Raw genomic sequence first — 26,780 nt, forward strand, 5'->3', positions numbered from 1 at the left:
ACAGATAGCGCGAGACAGTCGCGAACAGCGCGCGCGCAGTATTCCCGACACGAACGACTCTCGCGGCGGTTTATATTACATGGCAAAGTTTATTTTATTATGTGCATAAAAATATTTTATACTACATTCATATTTTCTTATATTAGCCTTCAGTAAATTAAGTGTAATTTATATTTTAAAGTTATAAAGTGAATACAAAATGACTATAAAAAATAAAAAGACTAAACAATCTAAAACGTCAGAAGTGACGTCTTCAAGCAGTGCATCAAGCAGTGTTCAGAAGAGCAGCACCTCCACGGTGCAGAAGAGCAGCAATACCTTGCAAAAAGTCAGCTCTTCTGGTAAAAAGGTTCGCTATATAGAGGTAAAGGTGGAAGAAGATGACCCTCTAATGATTACCGACGTAAGTGACCACGCTTCTATAACCGGCTCCACAATATCGGAGCATTATAACAGTCATCCGCATTATATTATAACGGAAGCTCCGTCGGTAACAGATTTATCTCAGATAAGATCGCATGAACACAATGTAAGTGACATGGCACAGTCCACTACTGGAGAATTTGTTTCTAATTCTGTGCTTCAAGAAACTTCTTCTACACATCACCAGAGCTCCAAAAGTGAAACAATTCAATCATCTTCGACCTCAGTGCAACATTCTGATTCAACTCACAGTCAAACTTTTGATAGAACTGTTGACTCATCTGTCGAAAACCAGACACTCAATACAGCCTTTATAGATAGCTCTTCGCAAAGTATAACAAATTCGAATCCCTACAAATCGACACACGGTGTTAATGCCACCAATACTCTGCTTCAATCAGAACGCGAAAACGCAACCAATACACAAACGAAACGACAATCTTTCGTATCTCGCCATGATATGAAAGACAATTTCTCAAAAATAACTGATAAGAAATTTATTAACCAACGTGAGAAGGATCGCTATCAGAATTCCCCCGACGCCTCGAAGAGAAACCAAACTGTGAAATCGGATTCTTCTAATTTTTTCGGAGGAGAGGGAACGCTTGATCGAAATACGAAAACGAAAGAATACAGTACAATAAATCAGACAAGTGAAAATACAAGCAGTAATGTTACCAAATCTACATCTTCATCATATATCGTAGAAATTATCGACGGAAAAGAACGCATAGTTGACAGCACAAAAAGAGAGTGGGGTGACGCCCAAAAGCATTCATCAAAAGAAGCTTATGCGAGTGTCAGTGGAACCAATATTGCCCCGCAATCTGTTTATAGCCAACAAAATTATGATATGAAATCTAAATATGATTCTGGAAAAGATGGAGAGCCACCAATAAATGAGATGACTATTACAGAGAATTCGAAATTTGTCAAAGACGGAAATCAAACAACCTCCAAAGAGAGCATTATCTCTCAAAAAGACAATCAGAAACATCTTAGATCAAATGAAGAACAAATATCAACTCAAGACAATGTGAAGCAAAGCACCATGTCATCAAACACAAACGAAACTAAAACCAACACAAATATCGCACAAAGTAATACGGTGACTAGTGAAACTACAAATTTACAAATACGCAATCAAAATAAGAAAACAGATTCATCGGATTTCTATGGTTACGACTCAACAATTCAAAATGAACTAAGAAAGGTGGGAGACATTTTAGAAGTACGAGAGTCAGATAACATAAATTTTTCTACAAAAATACTGAAAAGTAATACTAGCAGTGCTCAACAAGCATCGACTTCATCTTACGTTTTGGAAGTAATTGATGGGAAACAAAGAATAGTTGATAGCTCTCACAGGGAATGGGGAGACAGCAAAGAACATTCTAGCCGCGAAAAAAGTCATTATGTAAGTGGATCTGGCATTGAGCCTGAGCATGAATACACACGGCATGTATTGGACAAGGAGTCTTATTATGACACTGGTAAAGACGGTATTCCCAAAAGTGCTACTCATGTTGCGGAAGAATCTGCTTTGTATAAAAACGGTAAAGAAATTGCTTCCACTCGAAACGTTTATTCTGGGGATTTTACTAAGAAACCAGCTATTACAGAACATCCAACTGAAAAACAAGATGATTATGCTAGAAATATTAAAGGCACAACCGATGACTCTGTATATTCTGAAACTCAATTAAAAACTACTACAGATAAAAAATCTGATGTACGCGATATTAAAGATGTAACTAAAACAACTGAATTTATTACAACCGAACAGCAAAACCTAACTAAAGAATCTACATCTAAAACAACTTCTGAAACTAAAGATACATTGACGACCTATGAAAGAAGTACTGGAACTTGGAATGGAAAATTCGTATACGAAAAAGATGATGACAGACCTAAAAGACCTCAACAAATGTCTCCATTTGGTAAATCGGAGCAACCACGACATCACTTAAAGCGACAAGATACCCAGGACAATATAATATTAACATCAAAAGATATAAAGGATTTTACGTCCATAAGTGACCTGCGTAAAATCATTGAAACATCATCTTCTAATAAAGATGTTACTGTAAGTAACAAAAACATTGTCATTAGAAGAAATATTGATGACAGGGTTTTAAAAGACATAATAGAAACAGTTAAAAAGTATCCTTTTAAGAGAATCGATAAAGTTACTTTTGGTACAAAAATTAAGGAGGATGTCAAAGATCTCTATGAGGGAGTTGACGAAGAACAGGTGACTGTTTTAAAAACAAGTAACGCGGACATGATTAAAAAGTCTTTTGAAATAGATAAAACAAGAAGTCAAGTCGAAGTCACACGGTATATAACAGAAAATGGGATTACCAGAAAAATAACTACTTACGAAGATGCAAAAGAGGATGAAAATGTAAAAACAAATGTTTTTGTCGATAATAGCGCGTTAGACATCAAAAACTTGGTACGTTAAAATATGGTAGGTGTAGTTATATTTTTATTCATACATTAATAATATTAACATGTTTGTTATTTTTTTTATAGAAGGATGTCCGAACTGTTCGAGATATAAACGAATACGATGTCGTAGATCATGCCATCACCGACACCACAAGAAAGGACACCGTCGTCAGCACTGTTTATGATGAAACCGTAATTGACGATAGGAAAACAGTGCGTGATGACAGGACCATTGTTGGAGAAAAAGTCTATATAGACGAAACTAGACCAAAACATGCTGGTCCTAGAAAACCAGAGAAAACAGTTATAAAGGAGCAGTGTATTTGTGAAATCTGTACTTGTGGGTAAGTAAATTATTGTTATACAGCAACATATAGTAAGCATTTGAATTTTTAAAATTATGGACCAATTGATTATAGCGAAATTATGATAGTACTTTGTTGAGGTATTTTAAAGTTAATAACATTCGTCATCGTTATTGCATTGACAACCGGCCATCACTCGCTTGGTGATACTTGTTATGTTATGATGACTGGGAGGTATTTTATGCGAAGAGCAATAGGTATGATGCATTTTAAATTGTCCAATTTCGTTAAATTGTTCAATACGTTCGTGTTATTATAAACAATGAAGATTTAAAAAAAATATCTATGAATTATCAGTAAGTAGATATCTGGTAATATAATTTTGGTAAGATAAGAAATCAAAGGAGCGGTTTCTGCATACTGATACAACGAAAACATATTGATATTGCATATTAATTTGATAAGTTTTTGTTTAATGCTTGTTTAGTTGATTATTAACTATCAAAACCTAAGTTACTTTGGAAGTACACAATATGAACAGTAATTAAAAAAATGAACATATCTGCATTCTAACTTGCGTTCTTATGTTGAAAAGCTAAATTTTAAATATAACTGGAATAGATTTATGTTGATGGACTCTTAGGTATTTACTATTTTTATCCAAATGCGAATACTTTTGAATATATTGAGCAATTATCAACTGTCGTTAAGCAAAAAAATTATTTTAATGTCCTAGATATCATGACTTTAATTTTTTATCATAATCTTTTTCTCGCGTGTCTTGAGTTAACAAATGTGGAGACAAAGCGTCGGTGTAAGGTAATTGACGATTACGAACAGTTTTGAACATTAAATCTAAACGAATTACGTACATAATAGTCATAGCGCGTGCGTGGGCGGCATTGGTTTAGTATATATGTTCATAGTACAGCTTCGCACAATTGTTTTATTATTAGAAACAAATGTCAAATTGTTCGAGTTTTTCGTTATGTAATAAAAAGATTAGCAAAGCATCTTTCAAGTTGAGTCCTTAGAATTTGATTAGAGGTAGTTTCAAGTGCGACTTATTTTTTTTTCCTACAACTTACTAATGCTATTTTAATTTCCTGTATGAAATTACGTATCGCAGATCGTGTTCGTAGATAATTTTGGCCCAATGCCTAGTTCAGCTAATCGAATATTTTTTAATAAGTTTGTATGAATTTTTGATATTAAATATCCCAAATAAATTATTTACAGCATAATTGAAGTTCCATTATTAGTCTTAAGTGTAGTCATAACATATATTGCTCGTCAAATCGATTTTACCAGCCACAGAAGTAGGCGATTGTCTTACGATAAACATGAGTCATGTGAAACCAGCAGTGGTTCTGTTGAATCCTTATGCGCAGATGCGTAGGAGTTTAACGAACTGAAAGTGCTATTAGCATCGCCCTCAATACCGAACTCGTTTAGATAGTCTGACAATTTGAAACAGCAAAAGGCAGCTGTGATCATTCAGTTGTATGTATAGTTGGACAATAATGAATATATTTCTGAATATTGGTTCTAAGAATTAAAAGAAATAAAGGAGACTATTGTAGATAATATTTAAGTTGTGTCGTTACCAAAATGGGCGTTTCGGAATGTAATATAAATTTCGGTCCGTTAAGCTGTGAGTGCAAGTACAGTGGAGGTATAAATAGAAGTGATGTGTTCTGTATGATGTCATAATGCAGTTACTTATTTTAAAATCATTCCATTTTCAAAGCGCCTTCAAATCCAGGCAAAAAACCTTTTTTTTACATTATTTTATTAATTCAGATAAATGGATTAACTGTTTTGTACACAGGTATATGTAGAAATCATAAGTAATATATGAATACCTTACTCACTGTTTAGTAAATTAGTATTGAAAATTTTAAGACTTAAATATTTGAAATATCGAAGCAGCATTTCTAAAGCTGTTACATAATTATTATAGTTTATTAATAAATAAACTTGAAGTGGAAGTATAATATTAATCTCTGGTCAGGTTTTACAAGCACATATATTTTAAGTAAATCGTATTAATAAGACCGACCGAAATGATCGAACAAAAATGTCACTAATTTTAAAAGATATTAAATTCCATGATATGCAAAATTTCATGTTATTTCACGTTTCGGTTTTATCTTTAATTCTAATTCCAAGCACTATCTTAATTTACACGTGTGGAAGAATTCTGTGCATTTTTGATTTTATATTGATTTTATAGTGCCTGATGTTTACAGTCATAATTATTGGTGGACAAGGGAATTACAAGATTTTTTACTGTTTCTTCTAAATTTTCTTCGCTATGACCAAAAAAAAAAAATCTTTCCTTATGATACAGCACCTTCTACTACCACTATAGGCCTCGTCTTTGGACGATCAAAGATCGCCTCGATGACCCGGTTTTACTCTACCCGCATCGATCCGTCCATGATAGAGGACAATACATAAGCGATGACATGACATATTTTTTTTAATTAACGTCAATTAAACTTTTATTAACCAGTTATAAATATTTAACATGTATATAGGAAACAAAAATTTTATTGCAGTAATATTATTGTTTTTAGCTAAAAAATTTGCTCTCGTAAAATCCCCGGATATGAGCCACTGTAGTGCATGCAAAATATGACAACGATATGCAACATAATGCTTTATTATTATTTTCATCTATAAATCGCATGAAATAATTATACATTGGTCACAAAATATACATTGGAGTAAATTTCTAAAAAACTATTATAGTAATTTTTTTTATAAAAGGTGTTTTTAGTCTACAAAGTCGATATCAGGCACATTTACATGACATTTAAATAAGTTCTTTATTCAATATTAAGCGGTGAAGTCATTTGTACAGTCATTTAAATTTATTTCTTACTTCTATATATTTCGAGAAGTGCGGTTAACTACGTAGTTTTTATGCCTGATAATTATTTATATATATTAATTAGTGACACCACGACTATATCTAATATAATATATATAATACTATACATACAGTTGTGATGTCTTTAATTAATTTAGTGTATCTCAACATAGCTTACAATATAAATAATAATAGTGTAATATAAACTGATTTTGAAAAATATTTCTAAAGTCTATGTTTACACAATCAAAAATCCTTAAATTGATTTTTTGAAATTATATTTGTAAATTTCCTGGTATTATTATTCATAAAACTAAGGTGCCTGACCCCATTAGGTATGTAAATAGTTGTACTGGCTGTTACTATCTTCAGCTATTCGAATAAGTCATGTGTCGTTCCTTCTATCTGTTTTGTTTTACAAAGATAAAAGCCAACGATGACCTCACTGTCCATTTTCTCTATTATTGGTACCTGCAATGTTAATATTATTACTATTTTTTTTAAATCACCGAAGTAGGGCTTTCTGAATATGAATTTTTGACATTATCATAAAAACACGTTAGCGATGAAGGTTTACGTAACATTATTTAGCTTAAATTAAAGTCTAAGTATTAAAGGGCAAACAGAAAATAGCATATCTTAGGAATATCGTGTTTAGGTTATTTCAACGTTTATCATCTGAATATGTGGTAGACTCATTTTGCCTCCCATGATAATATATTTTTTTTTAATTTAGAAAAGAAAACTTAATTTATATGTTTTTTGATCGCAAACTTATTTTCATTCGCAGTGATGTTATAATGTCTGTCCGTCTGCGTCCAAATATTCTTAAAATTCTGAATATGTTAATAAAATTCATATAAACATTTCAAAAACTATAGTGAGTCATTCATTTTATTTTAAATTTTGTAGGAACTCTCTTTATAATTTTAAACTATAAGTAATAACAAGCTATCTATTCTTTACTTTAAAATGTTTTGCACAATGTTAGAACGTAAAAATTTGTCATAAAAGTGTATCCCGTAAATGTTAGGTATGTGTGCATAGAGGTGCAGGTTACCCGACTGTAACGTAAGGCTTGTGTTCGTCCAACGTGACGGTTTGTTGTTATGGATTGCGACACACTATCGCGGTTGCAGAAAGGGCTTTGTATGGTCACGAGCTGTATGGCTTATTCATAACGTGGTTTCATATTATTAACCAAACCAATGAGGTCTATTGAGGAAAATCTTTGGGTTTGCTAATAACTTTTGCATTTAATGTTTATAATTGTTTATAATATTTTACATTAGTAAAAGAAATAAGAGGAAAGATAGATCTTAATAGGAATGACAGAAGAGCATAAAATAAAAAAGGATATAATAATAATAATAAATGAGGAATAAAAACCCTGTTCCAAACAAAATAGGTGTACGAGAGATCCACAACAGCAAGGGCCATAAAAAAATAGTAAAGCATTATTAAATATTACATATTTTTGTTAATCATTAAACAATCTTTAAAATTGGGTATTTTTATAGCCTTGGTCAAATTATACATAGCTTTCACTTGGGGGTTCCGAAGGCGCAAAGAGAATCATATATATAACAAACACGTGGGACACATGTACAAATACGTACAAATGTCAATTTCAGTCATACAGCTGCACATTTAAATAAAAAAGGAAATAGAACCATTGATAAGTTATTATTCACAAAACTAGTTATAACTATTCTGTATTTATATATACTATAACACGATAATAATATATTATTAATTTATCCTATCAATATTCGCGTGCGACAAATAAATAAATACCGAAATAAATAAATGCTAGATTCATTAATTTCGGTATTTATTTATTTTAAAATCAATGTAAAATAATTAGGAGTAAACACTTCAAAAAATGCTCAAAAATAATATTATAATTAGTTAAAACAAACGTAAATTAAAAACATGTGATAGAGTCAACCATAGTACACCGCCATGTCCATATTAAATTAAAAAAATATATATGTATATATAAAAATTGTTGTCATAAATATTCTTTTTTAATTTTTAGTTGCATTGTTTGAAAGAAGTTTTACTTTCAAATAGTTTACAAGGGGTAATAATACTATCAAATGTACGTGTGGTAATAAATAAATTTATATACAGCATGAATGCTGAATCTTTTATTATGTTATTTAATTTCACTGTTAGCAAATCCCCGCGGACCATTGTTACAAGCACAGGTTCGTACGTGACTAAATTTGTGCACTGAAGCAACCTAGGCGTTCTAAACATTCGAGACACGTAGAAGTATTAAGCGACGATACAAGTATGACAACCATATACGCTTATGGGGGAACCTTCTATGGAAACTATGATAGTTTAAACTAGTTTACTAGTACTCATTATTGATATAGTAATCTCGGCATGAATTTGGAAACAGAACTCATTCGCAAATTAAAATTTTTATAAGGCAACATTATAAAATAATGTCCTTGACTTTGAACTTGTTTTCTCACGTAGAAACGGCGAAAATTTGTTATTTATCTTTGAGTTTATATCATCTTTCGTCAATGTTAAAGTGTTCGTTTGCAAGGCACGAAGTAACTCGTTTTTTACGTTCGTACATCACGATTCACTAACAATGCCGAGAAATTTGTAACACGGTTATATATAGGTATTGTATGCAAATATTGAGAGGGAGTGTTCTTCCAGACTAACATTTAAACAACTTTTTGCATTGTGTAGCCTGCGAGAATAGTATATTGCTGCTCGTTTTATAGTAATATGTGAGATATTTAACAGCTAAGATAGGTTATCACGTACTGACATTAATGACAAACATATTGTTGTGTGATAAACCTCCTTGCATCTTAACGACCGTGTGCACTAGTGTACTGATTTCATCCGCGTGTTCTTGTGATTCTAATAAAAGCAATGAATAAACTGTCCGCTCCATCACTCCCACTTATGCCCGGTTCCTAAATTGAAAAATCTCTTGCCTCTAAATTGACCTTAACGCCGCCTATATAAATTGTTCTTTTAGAAAATATCTACCGAGTGCTTTACATTTCTGGAAATGATAAAAATAACTATTCTTAAGGATGATTAACATGCTCAAATGAAATTTATTCTGTGTTGAAACAGCGTAAATTTATGTTTTGCAGAACATTGATCAATATGTCAAGTTATGAGATATTATCAAACGTGTAATGTATTAGATATAGAATTTGGGACATTTTTAGTGATCAGACTATGTTCGCGCTTGGCTTTTGCGTTGTGAATATATTGGACGCGACATAAAGAAAGACGTGGGGCGTAGTGGTGCAGGCTGCGCGACCTCAGGCGGCTCTATTCGCGGCGGTGATCTCATCGAGCCCACGTCTCCGTCCTCGCTTAAACTCGTTTCTTACTTGTTTACTGGCGTTGATATAACAACTCGAACGTTTCGGTCGCAGGACGCTCTCTATACGGTGAAACAGGCTTTACGTCATCGTTTTCTCGAAAAATATGATCAAAATGCAACACCGTCTATTTTATTTGCATTTACGTAGTCATTTGACGCTTTTATATTTATAAGTTAGTTAAAAAAAATTATAAATTGAGATCTTTCGGGAATGTTCTATATTTGCGGTCTATGCATTTTGCAATCAAAATGCTATAGAGGGCTATATACTATAGCCAAAAAAATGGTCCCATTCTTCACATTATTACCACAGATGACAAAAATATATTAACCAAAATTATAAAGACTTTATACGTATATTTAAAAAGTAGAATATTACAGTCTGCACTGTCTGCCATTTTGTGTAACAAATTAATGAATTCGCGTGATAAACGCGCAAAAAAACCTTGAAAGCAATTATTTACGTCACCTACAGATAACTTCACATTTTCTACGCTCGCGCATTTTCTTTTATTTGAGTACTTGCATGTAATATATTTTTTAAAATTAATGCGATATGTGTGAGAGGTATATACTCGGCGTTATGTCCATGTAAAAGAGGAATTTGGAAACGTTGAGCAGACCAACAAATAAGGCACAGCAAAAGAACGACCCAAATGCACTAAGGTTGGAAAGTAGCTGCTGCGAACATAGCCAAAAATGGACTGTCGTTGACAACTGCAGCTCCTTTTAGGTATTGAGGTGTTCTTGGGAAGCCATTTCTTTATAAAATGTAAAAGGAAAACAATTTTACTTGTATTAAGTACTATAGTTGTTTTATAACAACCTCAATTCCATAGGAGTGGACCGAGAAATATTGGAACATTTTAAATAATTTCTATAAACCGCGATTTGTCTTGTTGTATGTTATTTAATATTTTTTTGCTACATATTAGCCAGTTCTTTTTCGACTATTACTTAGAAATATCATGACGTATACTGCTTAACATTTACCTCCATCATAGATATCAAATTAGACTGATTGAAACTTGTCTGCATCCAGCGTCTTCCGACCACCTTAATAAGGTCTCTTCTTCACCTTGTGGACGTCCTACGCTGTGCAACCCTAAGACCCCTGCTGCCATCTGTTCTGTGGGCTATGGAGTATGCTCTCTTCCACTTCAACTTGTCAATCCTCCGGGCTTTATCAGTTATTTTCATTCTTCTATGTATTTCCTCATTTTTGATTCAATCTCGTACAGAAATCTAGAGCATAGTTCTTTCTATGGTTCATAATCATTGTGAGTTAGCATTGTAAGCATAGAGAAGTTTAAATATTTAATCAATTTGAATAAATCCCTGCACATGCAACATGAATAAAACAGACACATTATAATGGCTTGCATGTATATATTTACCGGTAAATAAACAAGATAGTAATAAAATTGATGTAAATATAAATCCTTTCAACGAGTCTTTCCTGTTACGTCTTAGTTCCATGTTAAAAATATATTGTAAATTTATACATTTGACATTTGTATCCTTTAGCAGGGATTTCTATTACTACTTACCTACTAAAGTTGTGGAGTTGTTTAACCGCAAGCAGGTCGAATCAATATCTTGTAATTACATACTTCGTCAACTGCTCTACCTACGTAACAGTTTATTTTTAAAAACATCGACTTGTATTTACACTGTTACCTAGTCATCAATGCTGTTGCTTTTAAATAAATAAATTTAGATAAAAGATAATAAATGATAAAAGATAAAAAAGACAAATAGTTATTTGATTATTTCTTTGTTAATGTTAAAGTGTGTTTAATGCATTGTCCTCTGTTATTAATACATAGATTAAAATAATGAAAAAATTAAATCAGAATAAGCGCGTAGATGTAAAAACAGTTAGCTAGTTGCAAATGGCAATGTTGTAGAAGGTCGACGACCATATGGTCTGCTTGAGTAAAGCGAACTATCACGCTATAAATTGGGAAGTGATTTGTAATTTTACGAAGCTAGAATAATTTGATTACTACGAATATTATGTTATTATGTTTTTAAACAAATTTAGACTTATTCTAAACATTGTTTACACGTACAAAATCCATTAATATTTGAAAATGTATAATTTGATTTTTTTTATATTAAGTTTATGATTATACAAAGATCTTAAAGATTAATTCAGAATATAAATCTTTTATTCATAAAACTGAAGTCTGCAGGCATCACACAATACTTACTTTTAAAGATTAAAAAATAGTCTGCAGTGTTATAGAATAAACGGAACGTGATTTTTCTATTAGTCTCAATAAATAAGTTATGTATATTACAGATTGATAAAGTAGACCTCTACCTGAGCCATTCACGTAAAAGAATGAACGTTATAGGCGGCAGTGATGCCATAGCTCAAATTACTTCCCATGTTTGATTATTTCGTACTTGAAAACGTGAATGGGTAGATTACCTTGACTGATTCGTACTGGTTGCAAAAAATGCATTACCACCCGAATTCCTCTATTTGTTGATCAATAATTTAAAGCAGAAAAATATAATAATAAACAAGTATTATTTTAACAATGTGAAATATCAGTTTCTCTTTTGTACGAAATTCTAATTTTAGAGTTTTATTAAGATACTAGCTATAATTTTCTTCTTGACTCAATGATAATGACATATGATTTATTTCTGATGAGCTACAATTAAATTTTCATTTAAACAGTTTTCAAACACTTTAATATACTTTTTTTAATTTTGTAGAACTTATAAGATTTGCTATATATGAAATTCTCGCTTAGTTTTTATATTAAAGAATCGTGGCTTGTTATTAATACAAATCTGTTCAAACTTTCTTACTCACTGAATTCTGCGAATGTAAATTCCAGTTGCATGGTAGGCATCGACCGTTGAGTAATCACCTTAATATAGAGACCTCTTCGATCTCGTCATCCAATGTGCTTAGCTGAGCAGTGACTCAAGCTGCATCAACAGATGTTTCATTAAATACAAACAAATAGTATATTTGTGTGTTGTTATCAACTATATGGCTACTGTTTACAGACAGATGGAAAGTATATAAATTCATATAACATGCATCAATACAACATCCTTCTTTACATGCATAATGACTTATTTTGTTTCACGGACCATGTGTGGTCTTTTAAGGTTGCAAGTGAGTCAGATTTATTTTCACAGATATGTCATGGTCGGCTTGTTCACGAATGCGCCCTTGTTGTTTATTAAGAATTACCTCGATTGATAGAAAATGTAGCTTTTATCCTTGTTTGTAATATAGGTCATTTACTATAGTAAAATTAATTCATTAAATAACTAATGAATTCAAGCTGTGTTTTTAGGTACTGTCATATAATTTAATTTTAGTTGTTCAAAATAAATATCAATATGCGAGTTGAAACAACAACGTATTTAATAATAAAATATTTAAAAATATATTGGGGATAAATAAATAGCTCGTAAATAAATAATTAATAAAGAAATATAAAATAATATTTACCAACTAAAGTTTATTGATGCTCAGATTTCTTTCAAAATTTTCTTTTTTTTTGGTTAATCCGGCGTGTTATCCATCCATTGTGGTTGTCTGTTACTGAAATAGCAAATTTTCTTGTATTTTAATTGATTTGCATTTGCAGGTAACACTGTAAATTTTTAGGCGATCCATAAAAAACAAAATAAAATATCGGATTATAAAACCGTGTATTTGTGATAAAGACTCAATTTCCGACGCGGAAATTGTTACTGCTATTGACAGGCCTTGGCTTTAATTTTTTTTTCGTTCTTTTCCTGGAATGTAAACTGCGGTAATGAATATTTGATTTTAATTGTTATAATGGTTTTACCGTTAATGAAAATTTATTAATGTATCTATGATTGACATATAATTATAATTGTTATAAATTTATTGGCTGTTTACGTCAAATATTTTATTATGTCACTCGCATTTAAAAGAAAATTTTGAGAAAAGCTTTTCGTTATATATGTGGTCGTACAGAACATCTTTACTACTCATTGCCTAGCGACGAGTTATATCGCATCGGAACGTGAAACTATGTGTAACGTAAATATTCAATGTATATTTTTGTATTATTTTATTTCGTTTCATTACATAATTACCATAAAGGTAACATTGTGAATCTGATAAATAAGTTTATAATTTGAAAGTCCATAGTTTTACATTACTTGTGTTCTAAATATAGAAATATTATGAATAGCTTTTTGGATTAATGCTAACAAAATAAAGATTATAATTTGCTGCCATTGCAAAATACGATTATTGTAAAATCAGGAATAATTATATTATTGGATTGAAGAATATAACGCTTAATCATAAGATTTTAAGGAGGCCACGGATGGAAGCACGATAAAGACATCTTATAGCATTTCTACAGACTTCTCAGCTGAGTCACGTCTAAATTAGGATTGCAATTCATTATCGCCCGCTTTGCACTTTATACAACTCCCCTTGTGTTCTTAAAGAACTGAGTATTTGTTACAATTAAGAGACGGTTAAGATAGGTTGTGTTATTATTTTAGTCCTTCAGAAAGCCGCATGTTTACACACTTGTATTTTCATATATATATTTCAATTAATGTTTAAGATTACAGATTTGATTATTTACTCTGGTAGCCCTAGCGGCAGAGGACTGAGCCTTATGATTATACGATCATACTATACGATGTACATTCTTGTATAATTTATACTATTTGCATTAATTGTATAGGATTGTCACTGCTCACAAACAAGTTTCCAAAGGATGGGCAGATGCAACTTTTACGTACTATAATTAGGGGCACGGAAATTTCGTATTTATGAAATAGATACGAATAAATGCGAAAATTACTTTTTAATGCGAATAAATGCGAAATGATCTAATTGAAACATATGCACATTGTCATAGGTTAGTTCTTCGGGTTTTTAAAATTAATAAAAACCTCAATTTGCAGGACATATTGTTGGCCGTTAAATGCAACGTTTTGTTTTTTTTTTGGTGTTAAAAGTTCAATAAACAGCGTCGCGCTCAACGCTTCCTCTACATATGAAATCTTGACGTTTAGACCAAAAACGTCGTTTAAAAAGTCGAATCTTCCTTTTTTTAAAAATTAAAACTGTTGATGTCGCGACTTGTACTTTAAAATTTTGTAAAATTTTACTTTCAAATTTGGAAATAAAATTACTAAACAGAAATTTTTGTTGCTAAATGTTTAATTTACTTAAATTTTATAATTTTAAGGTATAAATGCGAAATTTATGCGAAATTTGCAAATTTTGAAAAATATAAATGCGAAATTGGTGATTTTTTTTTGCGAAAATTCTGTACCTCTAACTATAATACCACACCGCCATCGCCAACCCGCCAGCCAAGCGTGGCGATTATTGTGTATATTTCCATAGATATCTCTAGGAGACGCGTATGCTTAGCAATGGGCGTCTATAGGCTGAAACAACGATTCGTTTTACCGTATAATATAAATTAAAATAATAATATGCAATTAAATAATTTAACTGCAAGTAATTATTATTGTAAAATCGTAATAAAATAATAGAAAATTTGAATACCCTCAAGAGGTAATTAAAAGAATAATTACACATTAAATTACAGTACGGGTATTCGCATTTTAAACTTTAATTATGTATTTCTCATTATTCCTCCGCCCTAAGAGATATAATATTATTAAGGAATTTTAAATGTAAAAGGTTCTAGTTTAATTGAATTATTATGGGCTATTAGGCCCCATTGGTAGACAAAGGCGACCTGTTTTTCAGATTTCTCATTCGTGTTTTAAACTAATTATAATTGTATACATTGAATTCCAAACAGGAATAAACACATTTCCTATTGATTCAATATATTTTACATGTAAAACAAAACCTTTATTAAGAATATTGTTGACGTGTCTCAAATTAAAATATATTAGTAAAAAGCAAGATTTGTTATGAGTATTGAATTTGGAATAAAAAGAGAAAAACAGGTTGTTGCCCTTTGGCTTGTTAAGCTTTTTTTAACACCGACTGACCGCAGAGTTTTTCCAACAGCAGTTGCTATAGCAACTGAATCACATCAGTTACAGGATTGTTGTTTTCATTATTCAGGACGGTAATATCTAGTTCATTTTACGGAATAAAACGTTTATAACAAATTGTGAATGTTTGGAGAGTGGTTTATGTTAAATAATCGAATTAGAATATTATCAATGGGCAAAAATGTAGTACATTTCAAAATTATAGAACTAATACGGCAGTACACGGCGCGTGCCTGTGAATAGTGGCAGCACGTCCTTCGTGACTCAAACATTTCACAATGTTGTCAAATAAAAGACCAAGTTGGCTTGTAAATTTTGATGCTCTGAGTTTTAATAGATAATATTGTAAAATATCATTAGTTTCATAAAATTATTATTGTTACAAAACCTAACTTTATTATACCTTTTGTGAACGACTAACAGCAAACATGACGTACATATTAAAATATGTGTACACATGCCGTTAAATGGTTTATCTAGTAATTCTAACAATATAACTAGTAGATTCAATTTAATGATATACACTTTAGAGTGTTAGTTAGTGTGTTATGGTCAAAACAGTGAAAACTATGTGAAATGAAAACAAGTGATGGCCGATTCGCTGACGCTACCACCTTTGCCTTTACGTCAACGATTTCCAATTAATCTTCATCCTTATTTTATTACAAGGTGCAAATAAGTTTTAAAGAAACTTTATTTTAAAGTAGTAAACTTTAAATTCATGTAAAACTTAAAAATTTTCTTAATAAAAATATATCACTCAACTAAAAATCTTTCTTATTTTATTAGGCGTCATCGTTGTCCACACAATGATGTCCCGGAGCCATTGTTCGATGTGGAGCATACGACGAGCGTGGTTTCTGCGTACAAACATGATTACGATGAAAAGCACGTTAGCCGAACCACCGCTGTTCATCATGAAGACCATCTCCGCCTCGAAGGAGACTTTCAAGAACCTGAACGTTCTCAATGGCGACCTGTTGAACGACCTAGACCTGTTAAGCCTGAGGATAACCTTAAACCAGAAGGGGAGTTTGAAAAACGACGTCCCGAAGAATGGCAACCGGGCGACCGGGCAACAGTTAGACGCCCAGAAGACAATTTAAAACCAGAAGGTGATTTTAGTACACCAGAAAAGGAGCGATGGCGGCCAGCGGAAAGAGAAAAACCAAAAAAACCAGAGGATAATCTAAAGCCTGAAGGTGAATTCTATAAGCGTCAACCTGAAGAATGGCGTCCGGGTGACAGAGCTCCGATTCGTCGTCCTGATGATAATCTCAAAACAGAAGGGGACTTTGCCTTACCTCAAAAAGAAACTTGGCGTCCAGCTGACCGTCCTAAGCCTATTAAACCTGAGGATAATTTACGGCCAGAAGGTGAATTTGTCAAACGCCGACCAGAGGAATGGCGCCCGGGAGATCGTGAACCGGTACGTCGACCTGAAGATAATCTCTATCCTGAAGGTACATTTGAAAAACGAAAACCTGACGATTGGCACCCTGGAGATAGAGAGCCGACCCGACGTCCAGAAGATAATTTGAGACCTGAAGGAGATTTCGAAAAACGAAGACCTGAAGAATGGCGTCCAGGCGACAGAGCTCCGATACGACGACCAGACGATAACTTACGGCCTGAGGGAGAATTTACCACTCCTGAAAAAGAACCATGGAGACCAGCAGAAAGGCAGAAGCCGAAAAAACCGGAGGACAATTTAAGACCAGAAGGAGATTTTGAAAGGCGAAAACCAGACGAGTGGTATCCAGGTGACAGAGAGCCAGTTCGGCGTCCAGAAGATAATTTAAGACCTGAAGGAGATTTCGAAAAACGAAGACCTGAAGAATGGCGTCCGGGTGACAGAGCTCCAATACGACGACCTGAAGATAATTTACGGCCTGAGGGAGAATTTAATACTCCTGAAAAAGAACCCTGGAGACCAGCAGAGAGACAGAAGCCGAAAAAACCGGAGGACAATTTAAGACCAGAAGGAGACTTTGAAAGGCGAAAACCAGACGAGTGGTATCCAGGTGACAGAGAACCAGTTCGGCGCCCTAAAGACAATCTGAGACCAGAGGGAGATTTCGAAAAGAGAAAACCAGAAGAATGGTATCCAGGCGACAGAGAACCTGTTCGACGTCCTGTAGATAATCTAAAACCTGAAGGAGAATTCACTACACCAGAAAAACAACCTTGGAAACCCGCCGAGCGGCAGAAACCTAAAAAACCAGAAGACAATCTTCACCCGGAAGGTGAATTTGAGAAGCGCAAACCTGATGAATGGCGTCCCGGTGAAAGAGAGCCAGTACGGCGTCCAAAAGATAATTTAAAACCAGAAGGAGAATTCACAACTCCACAGAAAGAAGAATGGAAACCGGCTGAGAGACCACAACCAAAGAAACCTGAGGACAATCTGAAGCCAGAAGGAGATTTTGCTAAGCGTCAGCCAGATGAATTTGTCCCTGCAGAAAAATCAATTGTTAAAAAACCAAAGGATAACTTACGACCGGAAGGAGAATTTACATCCACAAAAAGTATAACAGAAGATTATAGAGTATTTACGGGAGAAAGAGCTGAAATTATAAGACGTACAGACAATATCATAATAGAAGGAGAATTTACGGGTAAGCATAACGTGTATTTAATAGAACATTTTTGTAATCTTTAATAACATAATCGTCTCCTTCTCTTGCGCAAATACGTTAAATTCTTTATTTGTTCAAAAACTAGGTAAAAGTGCAGTTAAAGACTAATTTCTTGGAAAAGAAAAATGCTGTTCATCACAAAATATACAATATCTACTCTTTCCTGTGCTAGCACGTCAATTATACAACTTGATAGCTTATTTTTTTAATAATTGGCTTACGATTGTAATTGCTGGTACAGTTTTTTTTTGTCATGCTTTTACCTAGAGGTATACAATGTTGAGATTGTAGTAGTGCAGTGCTCAATTTTTCCCCAAATAGTGCAATTTATTTTTATGGGTAGGCTAAAAGACCTTAAATTAAATAAACATTTCTTTATCTCGTTCGATCGTTTTATGTACTAAAAATTACATGTCTGTGTACTAAACAAGATAAATTTGGTTCTTTTCTATAGTTTCACGGCGTGGGAAGTAAAACGTCACCCTTTTTTTTTTAAATATTGTGTAGTAACAATTTAAGGTTATGTAATTATACAAAATACAGACACCAAAAAGATATGTAATAAAAGTCTGAAACAAGAAAGGTCGTGAAAAATCGAATTCTAAAAGGTTAAATAAGAAATTTCTTTAATAAACTATTGTATTTACAGATACCACTACGTCACGATCTGAATATGTTGGACGACCCGTTGAACGGCCAAAACCTGTGCGACGGAATACTTGGACTAAAATAGAAGGAGACATGACAACCGAGAGTACTACTAAATCGGAATTTATCGATTACACTGATACTGTTGAGAGAACAACCTTGATTACGCGGAAAACAGATAATTTGCTAAATGAAGGTGATATGGAATTTGTAACTTCAAACCAAAATGATTACACAGAAAAAAATACGATTGTGGAACGTCCCCATCGACGTCGCACGTGGACAAAAGAAGATTTTGAAAAGTTTTATTCTACTGAAAATTTGGAATCGGTTACTACGACACAAGAGGAATACAAAACATATGAAACAATTGATGTTAGGCAAAAGAAAATAAGACCAATAGACAATTTGAGGCCTGAAGGCGATTTCACAACCCCTGAAAAAGACCAGTGGAGACCAGCTGAGCGTCCAATACAAAAGAAACCGAAAGATAATTTGAAACCAGAAGGCGACTTCGAACAACCCAAACAAGATGAGTGGCGCCCAGCAGAGAGGCAAAAACCGAAAAAGCCACAGGATAATTTAAGACCAGAAGGTGACTTTGAACAGCCCAAACATGATGAATGGCGTCCAGCCGAGCGGCAAACACCGAAAAAACCGCAAGATAACTTAAGACCAGAAGGCGATTTCACAACTCCTGAAAAAGAACAATGGAAACCGGCTGAGCGGCCAACTCAAAAGAGACCTAAAGATAATTTGAAACCAGAGGGTGACTTCGATCAGCCTAAACATGATGAATGGCGTCCAGCAGAGCGACAGACACCGAAGAAGCCACAAGATAACTTAAGACCAGAAGGTGATTTTACAACTCCTGAAAAAGAGCGTTGGACACCGGCTGAGCGGCCAACTCAAAAGAGACCTAAAGATAATTTGAAACCAGAAGGTGATTTCGAACAACCGAAACAAGATGAATGGCGCCCGGCAGAGAGGCAAAAACCGAAAAAGCCCCAAGATAATTTAAGACCAGAAGGTGATTTTGAACAACCCAAACACGATGAATGGCGTCCAGCCGAGCGGCAGACACCGAAAAAGCCACAAGATAACTTAAGACCTGAAGGTGATTTTACAACCCCTGAAAAAGAACAGTGGACACCAGCGGAACGGCCAACTCAAAAGAGACCTAAAGATAATTTGAAACCAGAAGGTGACTTCGAACAACCGAAACAAGACGAATGGCGCCCAGCAGAGAGGCAAAAACCGAAAAAGCCGCAGGATAATTTAAGACCAGAAGGTGACTTTGAACAACCCAAACAAGATGAATGGCGTCCAGCCGAGCGGCAGACACCGAAAAAACCGCAAGATAACTTAAGACCAGAAGGTGATTTCACAACCCCTGAAAAAGAACGTTGGACACCAGCTGAGCGACCAACTCAAAAGAGACCTAAAGATAATTTGAAACCAGAAGGTGACTTCGAACAACCTAAACAAGATGAATGGCGTCCAGCAGAGCGGCAGAAACCGAAAAAGCCACAAGATAATTTAAGACCAGAAGGTGACTTTGAACAACCCAAACAAGATGAATGGCGTCCAGCCGAACGGCAAACACCGAAAAAACCACAAGATAACTTAAGACCAGAAGGTGATTTCACAACCCCTGAAAAAGAACAGTGGACACCGGCTGAGCGGCCAACTCAAAAGAGACCTAAAGATAATTTGAAACCAGAAGGTGACTTCGAACAACCGAAACAAGATGAATGGCGCCCGGCAGAGAGGCAAAAACCGAAAAAGCCCCAAGATAATTTAAGACCAGAAGGTGATTTTGAACAACCCAAACACGATGAATGGCGTCCAGCCGAGCGGCAGACACCGAAAAAGCCACAAGATAACTTAAGACCTGAAGGTGATTTTACAACCCCTGAAAAAGAACAGTGGACACCAGCGGAACGGCCAACTCAAAAGAGACCTAAAGATAATTTGAAACCAGAAGGTGACTTCGAACAACCGAAACAAGACGAATGGCGCCCAGCAGAGAGGCAAAAACCGAAAAAGCCACAGGATAATTTAAGACCAGAAGGTGACTTTGAACAACCCAAACAAGATGAATGGCGTCCAGCCGAGCGGCAGACACCGAAAAAACCACAAGATAACTTAAGACCAGAAGGTGATTTCACAACCCCTGAAAAAGAACGTTGGACACCAGCTGAGCGACCAACTCAAAAGAGACCTAAAGATAATTTGAAACCAGAAGGTGACTTCGAACAACCTAAACAAGATGAATGGCGTCCAGCAGAGCGGCAGAAACCGAAAAAGCCACAAGATAATTTAAGACCAGAAGGTGACTTTGAACAACCCAAACATGATGAATGGCGTCCAGCCGAGCGGCAGACACCGAAAAAACCGCAAGATAACTTAAGACCGGAAGGTGATTTCACAACTCCTGAAAAAGAACAGTGGACACCAGCGGAACGGCCAACTCAAAAGAAACCTAAAGATAATTTGAAACCAGAAGGTGACTTTGAACAACCCAAACAAGATGAATGGCGTCCAGCCGAGCGGCAGACACCGAAGAAGCCACAAGATAACTTAAGACCAGAAGGTGATTTTACAACTCCTGAAAAAGAGCGTTGGACACCGGCTGAGCGGCCAACTCAAAAGAGACCTAAAGATAATTTGAAACCAGAAGGTGATTTCGAACAACCCAAACAAGATGAATGGCGCCCAGCAGAGAGGCAAAAACCGAAAAAGCCACAAGATAATTTAAGACCAGAAGGTGATTTTGAACAACCCAAACACGATGAATGGCGTCCAGCCGAGCGGCAGACACCGAAAAAGCCTCAAGATAACTTAAGACCGGAAGGTGATTTCACAACTCCTGAAAAAGAACGTTGGACACCGGCTGAGCGGCCAATTCAAAAGAGACCTAAAGATAATTTGAAACCAGAAGGTGACTTCGAACAACCCAAACAAGATGAATGGCGCCCAGCAGAGAGGCAAAAACCGAAAAAGCCCCAAGATAATTTAAGACCAGAAGGTGATTTTGAAAAACCCAAACACGATGAATGGCGTCCAGCCGAGCGGCAGACACCGAAAAAGCCACAAGATAACTTAAGACCTGAAGGTGATTTTACAACTCCTGAAAAAGAACGTTGGACACCGGCTGAGCGGCCAACTCAAAAGAGACCTAAAGATAATTTGAAACCGGAAGGTGACTTCGAACAACCTAAACAAGATGAATGGCGTCCAGCAGAGCGGCAGAAACCGAAAAAGCCACAAGATAATTTAAGACCAGAAGGTGACTTTGAACAACCCAAACATGATGAATGGCGTCCAGCCGAGCGGCAGACACCGAAAAAACCGCAAGATAACTTAAGACCGGAAGGTGATTTTACAACTCCTGAAAAAGAACGTTGGACACCGGCTGAGCGGCCAACTCAAAAGAGACCTAAAGATAATTTGAAACCAGAAGGTGACTTCGAACAACCAAAACACGATGAATGGCGCCCAGCAGAGCGTCAAACTCCTAAAAAGCCTCAAGATAATTTAAAACCCGAAGGACAATTTACAACTCCGGATAAAGAATTTTGGCAACCTGCTGAACGTCCAATTCAAAAGAAACCTAAAGATAACCTGAAACCAGAAGGGGAGTTTGAAAAACCCAAACAAGAAGGATGGCGCCCGGCGGAAAGACAGACGCCTAAAAAACCAAAAGACAATTTGAAACCGGAAGGTGATTTTGAAAAGCCTTGTCAAGAAGAATGGCGGCCTGCTGAACGCCCTAAACAGACAAAACCAAAAGACAACCTAAAACCTGAAGGTGAATTTGAACATCCAAAGCAAGATGATTGGCGTCCGGCAGAACGTCCAACTCAAAAGAAACCTAAGGATAATCTTAAACCAGAAGGTGTTTTCGAGCAGCCTAAACAAGAACAATGGAGACCGGCTGAGAGACAAACTCCGAAAAAACCCAAAGATAACTTGAAACCTGAAGGTGATTTCACTACTCCTGAAAAAGATCACTGGCAACCCGCTGAGCGCCCAATTCAAAAGAAACCAAAAGATAACCTAAAACCTGAAGGTGAATTTGAGCAACCTAAACAAAAAGAGTGGAAACCAGCAGAAAAACAAGTACTGAAAAAGCCTCGAGATAATTTGAAACCAGAGGGTGACATGGAAATAGTTCGTCGATCAGATTATTCCATAACAAAAGGTGATCGCGTAGACGTTGTGAAACACGAGGATCATTTAAAAATGGAAGGAGTCATAGATACACACCGTTCAAGGGATGACTATAAGCGCATAGAAAAATCTGAAAAAGTTGTTATTCGAAAGCATGAAGATAATTTGAGAACTGAAGGAGAATTTATTGATCTTCATACTCGCGATGATTATCGAGGAACCAAAGGTGATAGAGCGCCTGTCATTAAACCCCAAGATAATTTAAAACCAGATGGTAAGTTTTATAAGCCCGAATCTATTCCATCGCAACCTGCAGAAAAACGAAAACCCTTTAAACATATTGATAATATTACTATTGATAGAGATGTTGATATTCATCAGAAACATAAAATTGAACGAGTTGACATAATAAGAAGAGAAGACAATTTAAAGATTGAAGGAGAATTTATCGATATGAAGCAAAGAAACGACTACAAGGTAGTTACGGGAGAAAAAGCAGCTATAGTAAAACATGAAGATAATCTAAAAATGGAAGGTAAAATGGAAAATATTAGATCATCAGATACTTATCGTGTTGTTAAAGGCCAACGCGTAAAGTTAACGCGAAGGGAAGATAATTTAAAAATCGAGGGAGTGTTCGAAGATCATACTAATAGAGACAACAAGAATATACAGCATTCAGATCGTAAGGCTATAGTATACTATTCTGATAAGCCAGATAAACCTAAAGACCATGATGGCAAAGAACCTGAGGATGATACGTATAGATTTATAAAACAAAAAGATTATACAGAACAAATAAAACACCAGAAAAATTATAAATTAGAACGAAATGTTGTAGAAGGCTCTGAATCACGGCAAATCCAAATTGATAAGATGATAAGTAAACCAGGCCAGCGATTACCCGAATATCCTAAAAACGAAGAGCAGCCTAAACAATTTCAGATTTATCCAGGTTCCGATAAGCAGTCAGAATCACCTATTTACATGCGTACAAAAGAAAAGCCAGAGGGAGATTTCCCTGAAGGACAAAAAATCCAACCCAAGGAGCCGTATTCTCAAAATCGTCCGCAAGATAATCGTTATACAAAAAGTGGATTCCAAAGTCAACCAAAATCTCCGAGACAGCCAGGTGAAACTTTATCTCAAATGCATCCTAAAGATCATCCAGAATTTCAAGGTAGACCAGAAACACATTGGCACCCAAGTGTCCTTGCGGATCAAGTTGAACCAAAGAGTGATCAATTCCAAGATCGGCCCAAAACACAATGGCAACCGGGAGAGACTCCAGCACAAGTAAGACCGAAAGATAACTTAAAGCCTGAAGGAGATTTTCACCGTCCTTCTAAACCAAAATGGGAGCCTGTTGATCGATCGACACCAATAAAACCAAAAGATAATTTAAGTTCAATAACAGATGCAGATTCATTCCCTAGATCTCCAGAAGGAGGAGTTATTCGTCCTAAATATAAAGATGGGGCTGAAACCGGATATCACAAAAATGATCATACTCATGCTATACATTACGATGCTACAAATCAAGCATCACAGCAAAATACGGATACAGTGTTTTATACAAGGACCGATAAAGCTGTAAATGAAGACAGTTTAAGAAAAACTCAAACTGAACAGAAAATAAACAAATCTACATCACAAACAATTGAATCTCTTACGCAAACTGAACGTTCTGCTTTAAAACATGAACAAAAAGATCATCAGACTAAGCATACAACGACACAATATCAGGACGTTATAAATCGTACGGGGTCGCAAAATAGCTTAGAAAATGTTGATAGGACATACGTTCAAAATGTAAATGATAGATCTGTATCACGAAATAGCGTACAGCGGAGTGAAAATATTAATAAAACTACGAAGAACATTAAAAGTGTTTCAAGTTCGACGACTACCAAAATTGTTAAACAAATTAAAGAAAAAAAATTAATAGCAGGTAAATGGGTAACTGTCACTCGTAATGTAGAAACCAGCGTAGCGCCAGATGTTAATCAGGAAAAAAATAATGTAAAAACTATCGACGACAGAAATCGGTCGCAGGTTAAAGCACTTCCTGGTGATACGAATGAGAGAATAATTACGACGGACCGCAGAGATAATTTAAGTAACACATCACATTCTTCGTATGAAAACTACGATACTATAAAGGATGGAAACCGACGTGAAGTTTTTAACAAAACATATGTTACAAAAGGAAATCAGGAAGAAAGATTTACGAAACATTCTTCAGAGCATGCAGATTCCGATAGCCATATAATTCACCGTCAACAACGAGGAGACAGTTCCCAAAGAATCATTTCTTCAGGAGAGTCTTCTCACCAAAGCCGTGCAACGTCCGAAGTTCGTGATCAAGTAAATATGAATACAACGCATGTTGTACATGGAAGCCGAATTACTGAAAGCCGATCTCAATCTAACCAGCAGAAGCAGTTATCTGCTAGTAACAATATTTATGGAGAAAACATCAATCAAACTCTTTCAACTGGTCATGTTTCTTCTAATGAACATCGTGTGAATTCTCATCAGCACACAGTTTCAGGTCAGACGCAAAGAGTTATTGGATCTACAACTAACGTAATTGAAAGTCACGTTGACCAAACAAGTCACACGACATCCAGTCATCAGGTGAACACATCTAATAGGAATCACTTGAGTGACAGCGTTACTAAAACCAGTATCGAATTTCAACGAGCCATGCACGGTGGAAATGATACTACATCTGCAATAGATAAATCAAACACTCGCAGTGGCTACCACAAAAGAACATCAGACTTAGTATCGGATTCAACAAGTGCTAATGCTGTCTTGCATCGAAAAGGTATTACTTCAACAAATGAAGCTCAACATTCTATAAGCTCCACTGCAGCTTCTCAACGTAAAAGTATTGGAAATCTTAATGATCGTGGCGAATACATCAGTAATTCAACACACAGTACTGACAGAAAAAGTATCAGTTCGATGCATCGCTCCGCTCGTGACAATACGGTTGTCATCACGCAGCAAACAGATAGCTCAGATAACCGCCGTTCACAAAGACGTGATGGACAATCTACTATGGTTATGGAACGACAGCCACGGGCAGTTGCTAGAGACAATCTTCGTGTCGGGGGAGAGTTCTATGGACAATCGGAAGCGCGTTCGTATGGTAATTTCTCTAGATCCGAACAGTTCCAGAAAGCAGAGAAAACTGAACGAGTAGAGCGCGTGGAGAGAGTAGCGCGGCACGGTCATACGTCGCATTTTGTATTAGGAGACGGAGGAAACACCAGCTACAAACGTGAATTCACAGCTCACGTGCACGGCACGTGTCCCGCTACCACGCTTCAGTCCCCGAGTACACCTTTCAAACACACTCGTGACTCCCGCGAACATAAATTTTATGCGTCGAAAATCACTCATTAACTTTTATATTTACGTAAAAGATAGAAACGTAACTTTTGCATTCCGTAAATGATTTTGCTTACTTTGAAATATAATATTTAAAAATACAACCTATTTACAAAATATTTAACTGGCTAGTCGATAATATTTCGTTTAATATATAAAGTCAGCTTAAATCGCAATATAATTCTTAAACCACTAACATTTTATTTATCTATTGTTATTTCTTCTTTGCCATGTAATAAATTTTTATAAATAAGCAAGAGTTTTATTTTACCTACTAAGTGCCATTATTTTTGAATATACGTGAAGATACGTGTGAATTTTTTTCAAAGTCCGTTATATAAAAATTTGTAGAGCATGGAAACTAACGTTTTTTTCCTAGTCAACTTTCACGGACAAAAAATTCTTCTATTCGCATCTCCAGCCTTAATCCAGGAGCCCTATATCGTAGTGACATAGAACTGAAC

General features: G+C 35.1%; 1 protein-coding gene across 1 annotated transcript; it reads left to right on the forward strand.

The window, feature by feature from the left end:
• Sdb (SAXO downstream of blistered) lies at positions 1 to 26,569 on the forward strand. The gene is made up of 4 exons (XM_068764196.1): positions 1 to 2,881; positions 2,962 to 3,221; positions 16,241 to 18,069; positions 18,740 to 26,569. Exons 1-4 carry the CDS (start codon positions 200 to 202, stop codon positions 26,329 to 26,331), a joined length of 12,363 nt encoding a protein of 4,120 aa, XP_068620297.1. The 5' UTR covers positions 1 to 199; the 3' UTR covers positions 26,332 to 26,569.
• The last annotated feature ends 211 nt before the right edge of the window (positions 26,570 to 26,780 follow it).

Source organism: Battus philenor, unplaced genomic scaffold (genome assembly GCF_028537555.1).
Source record: "Battus philenor isolate CCGP_79_NKW_IND1 unplaced genomic scaffold, ilBatPhil1.0.hap1 SCAF_19, whole genome shotgun sequence".
Lineage (NCBI taxonomy): Eukaryota > Metazoa > Arthropoda > Insecta > Lepidoptera > Papilionidae > Battus > Battus philenor.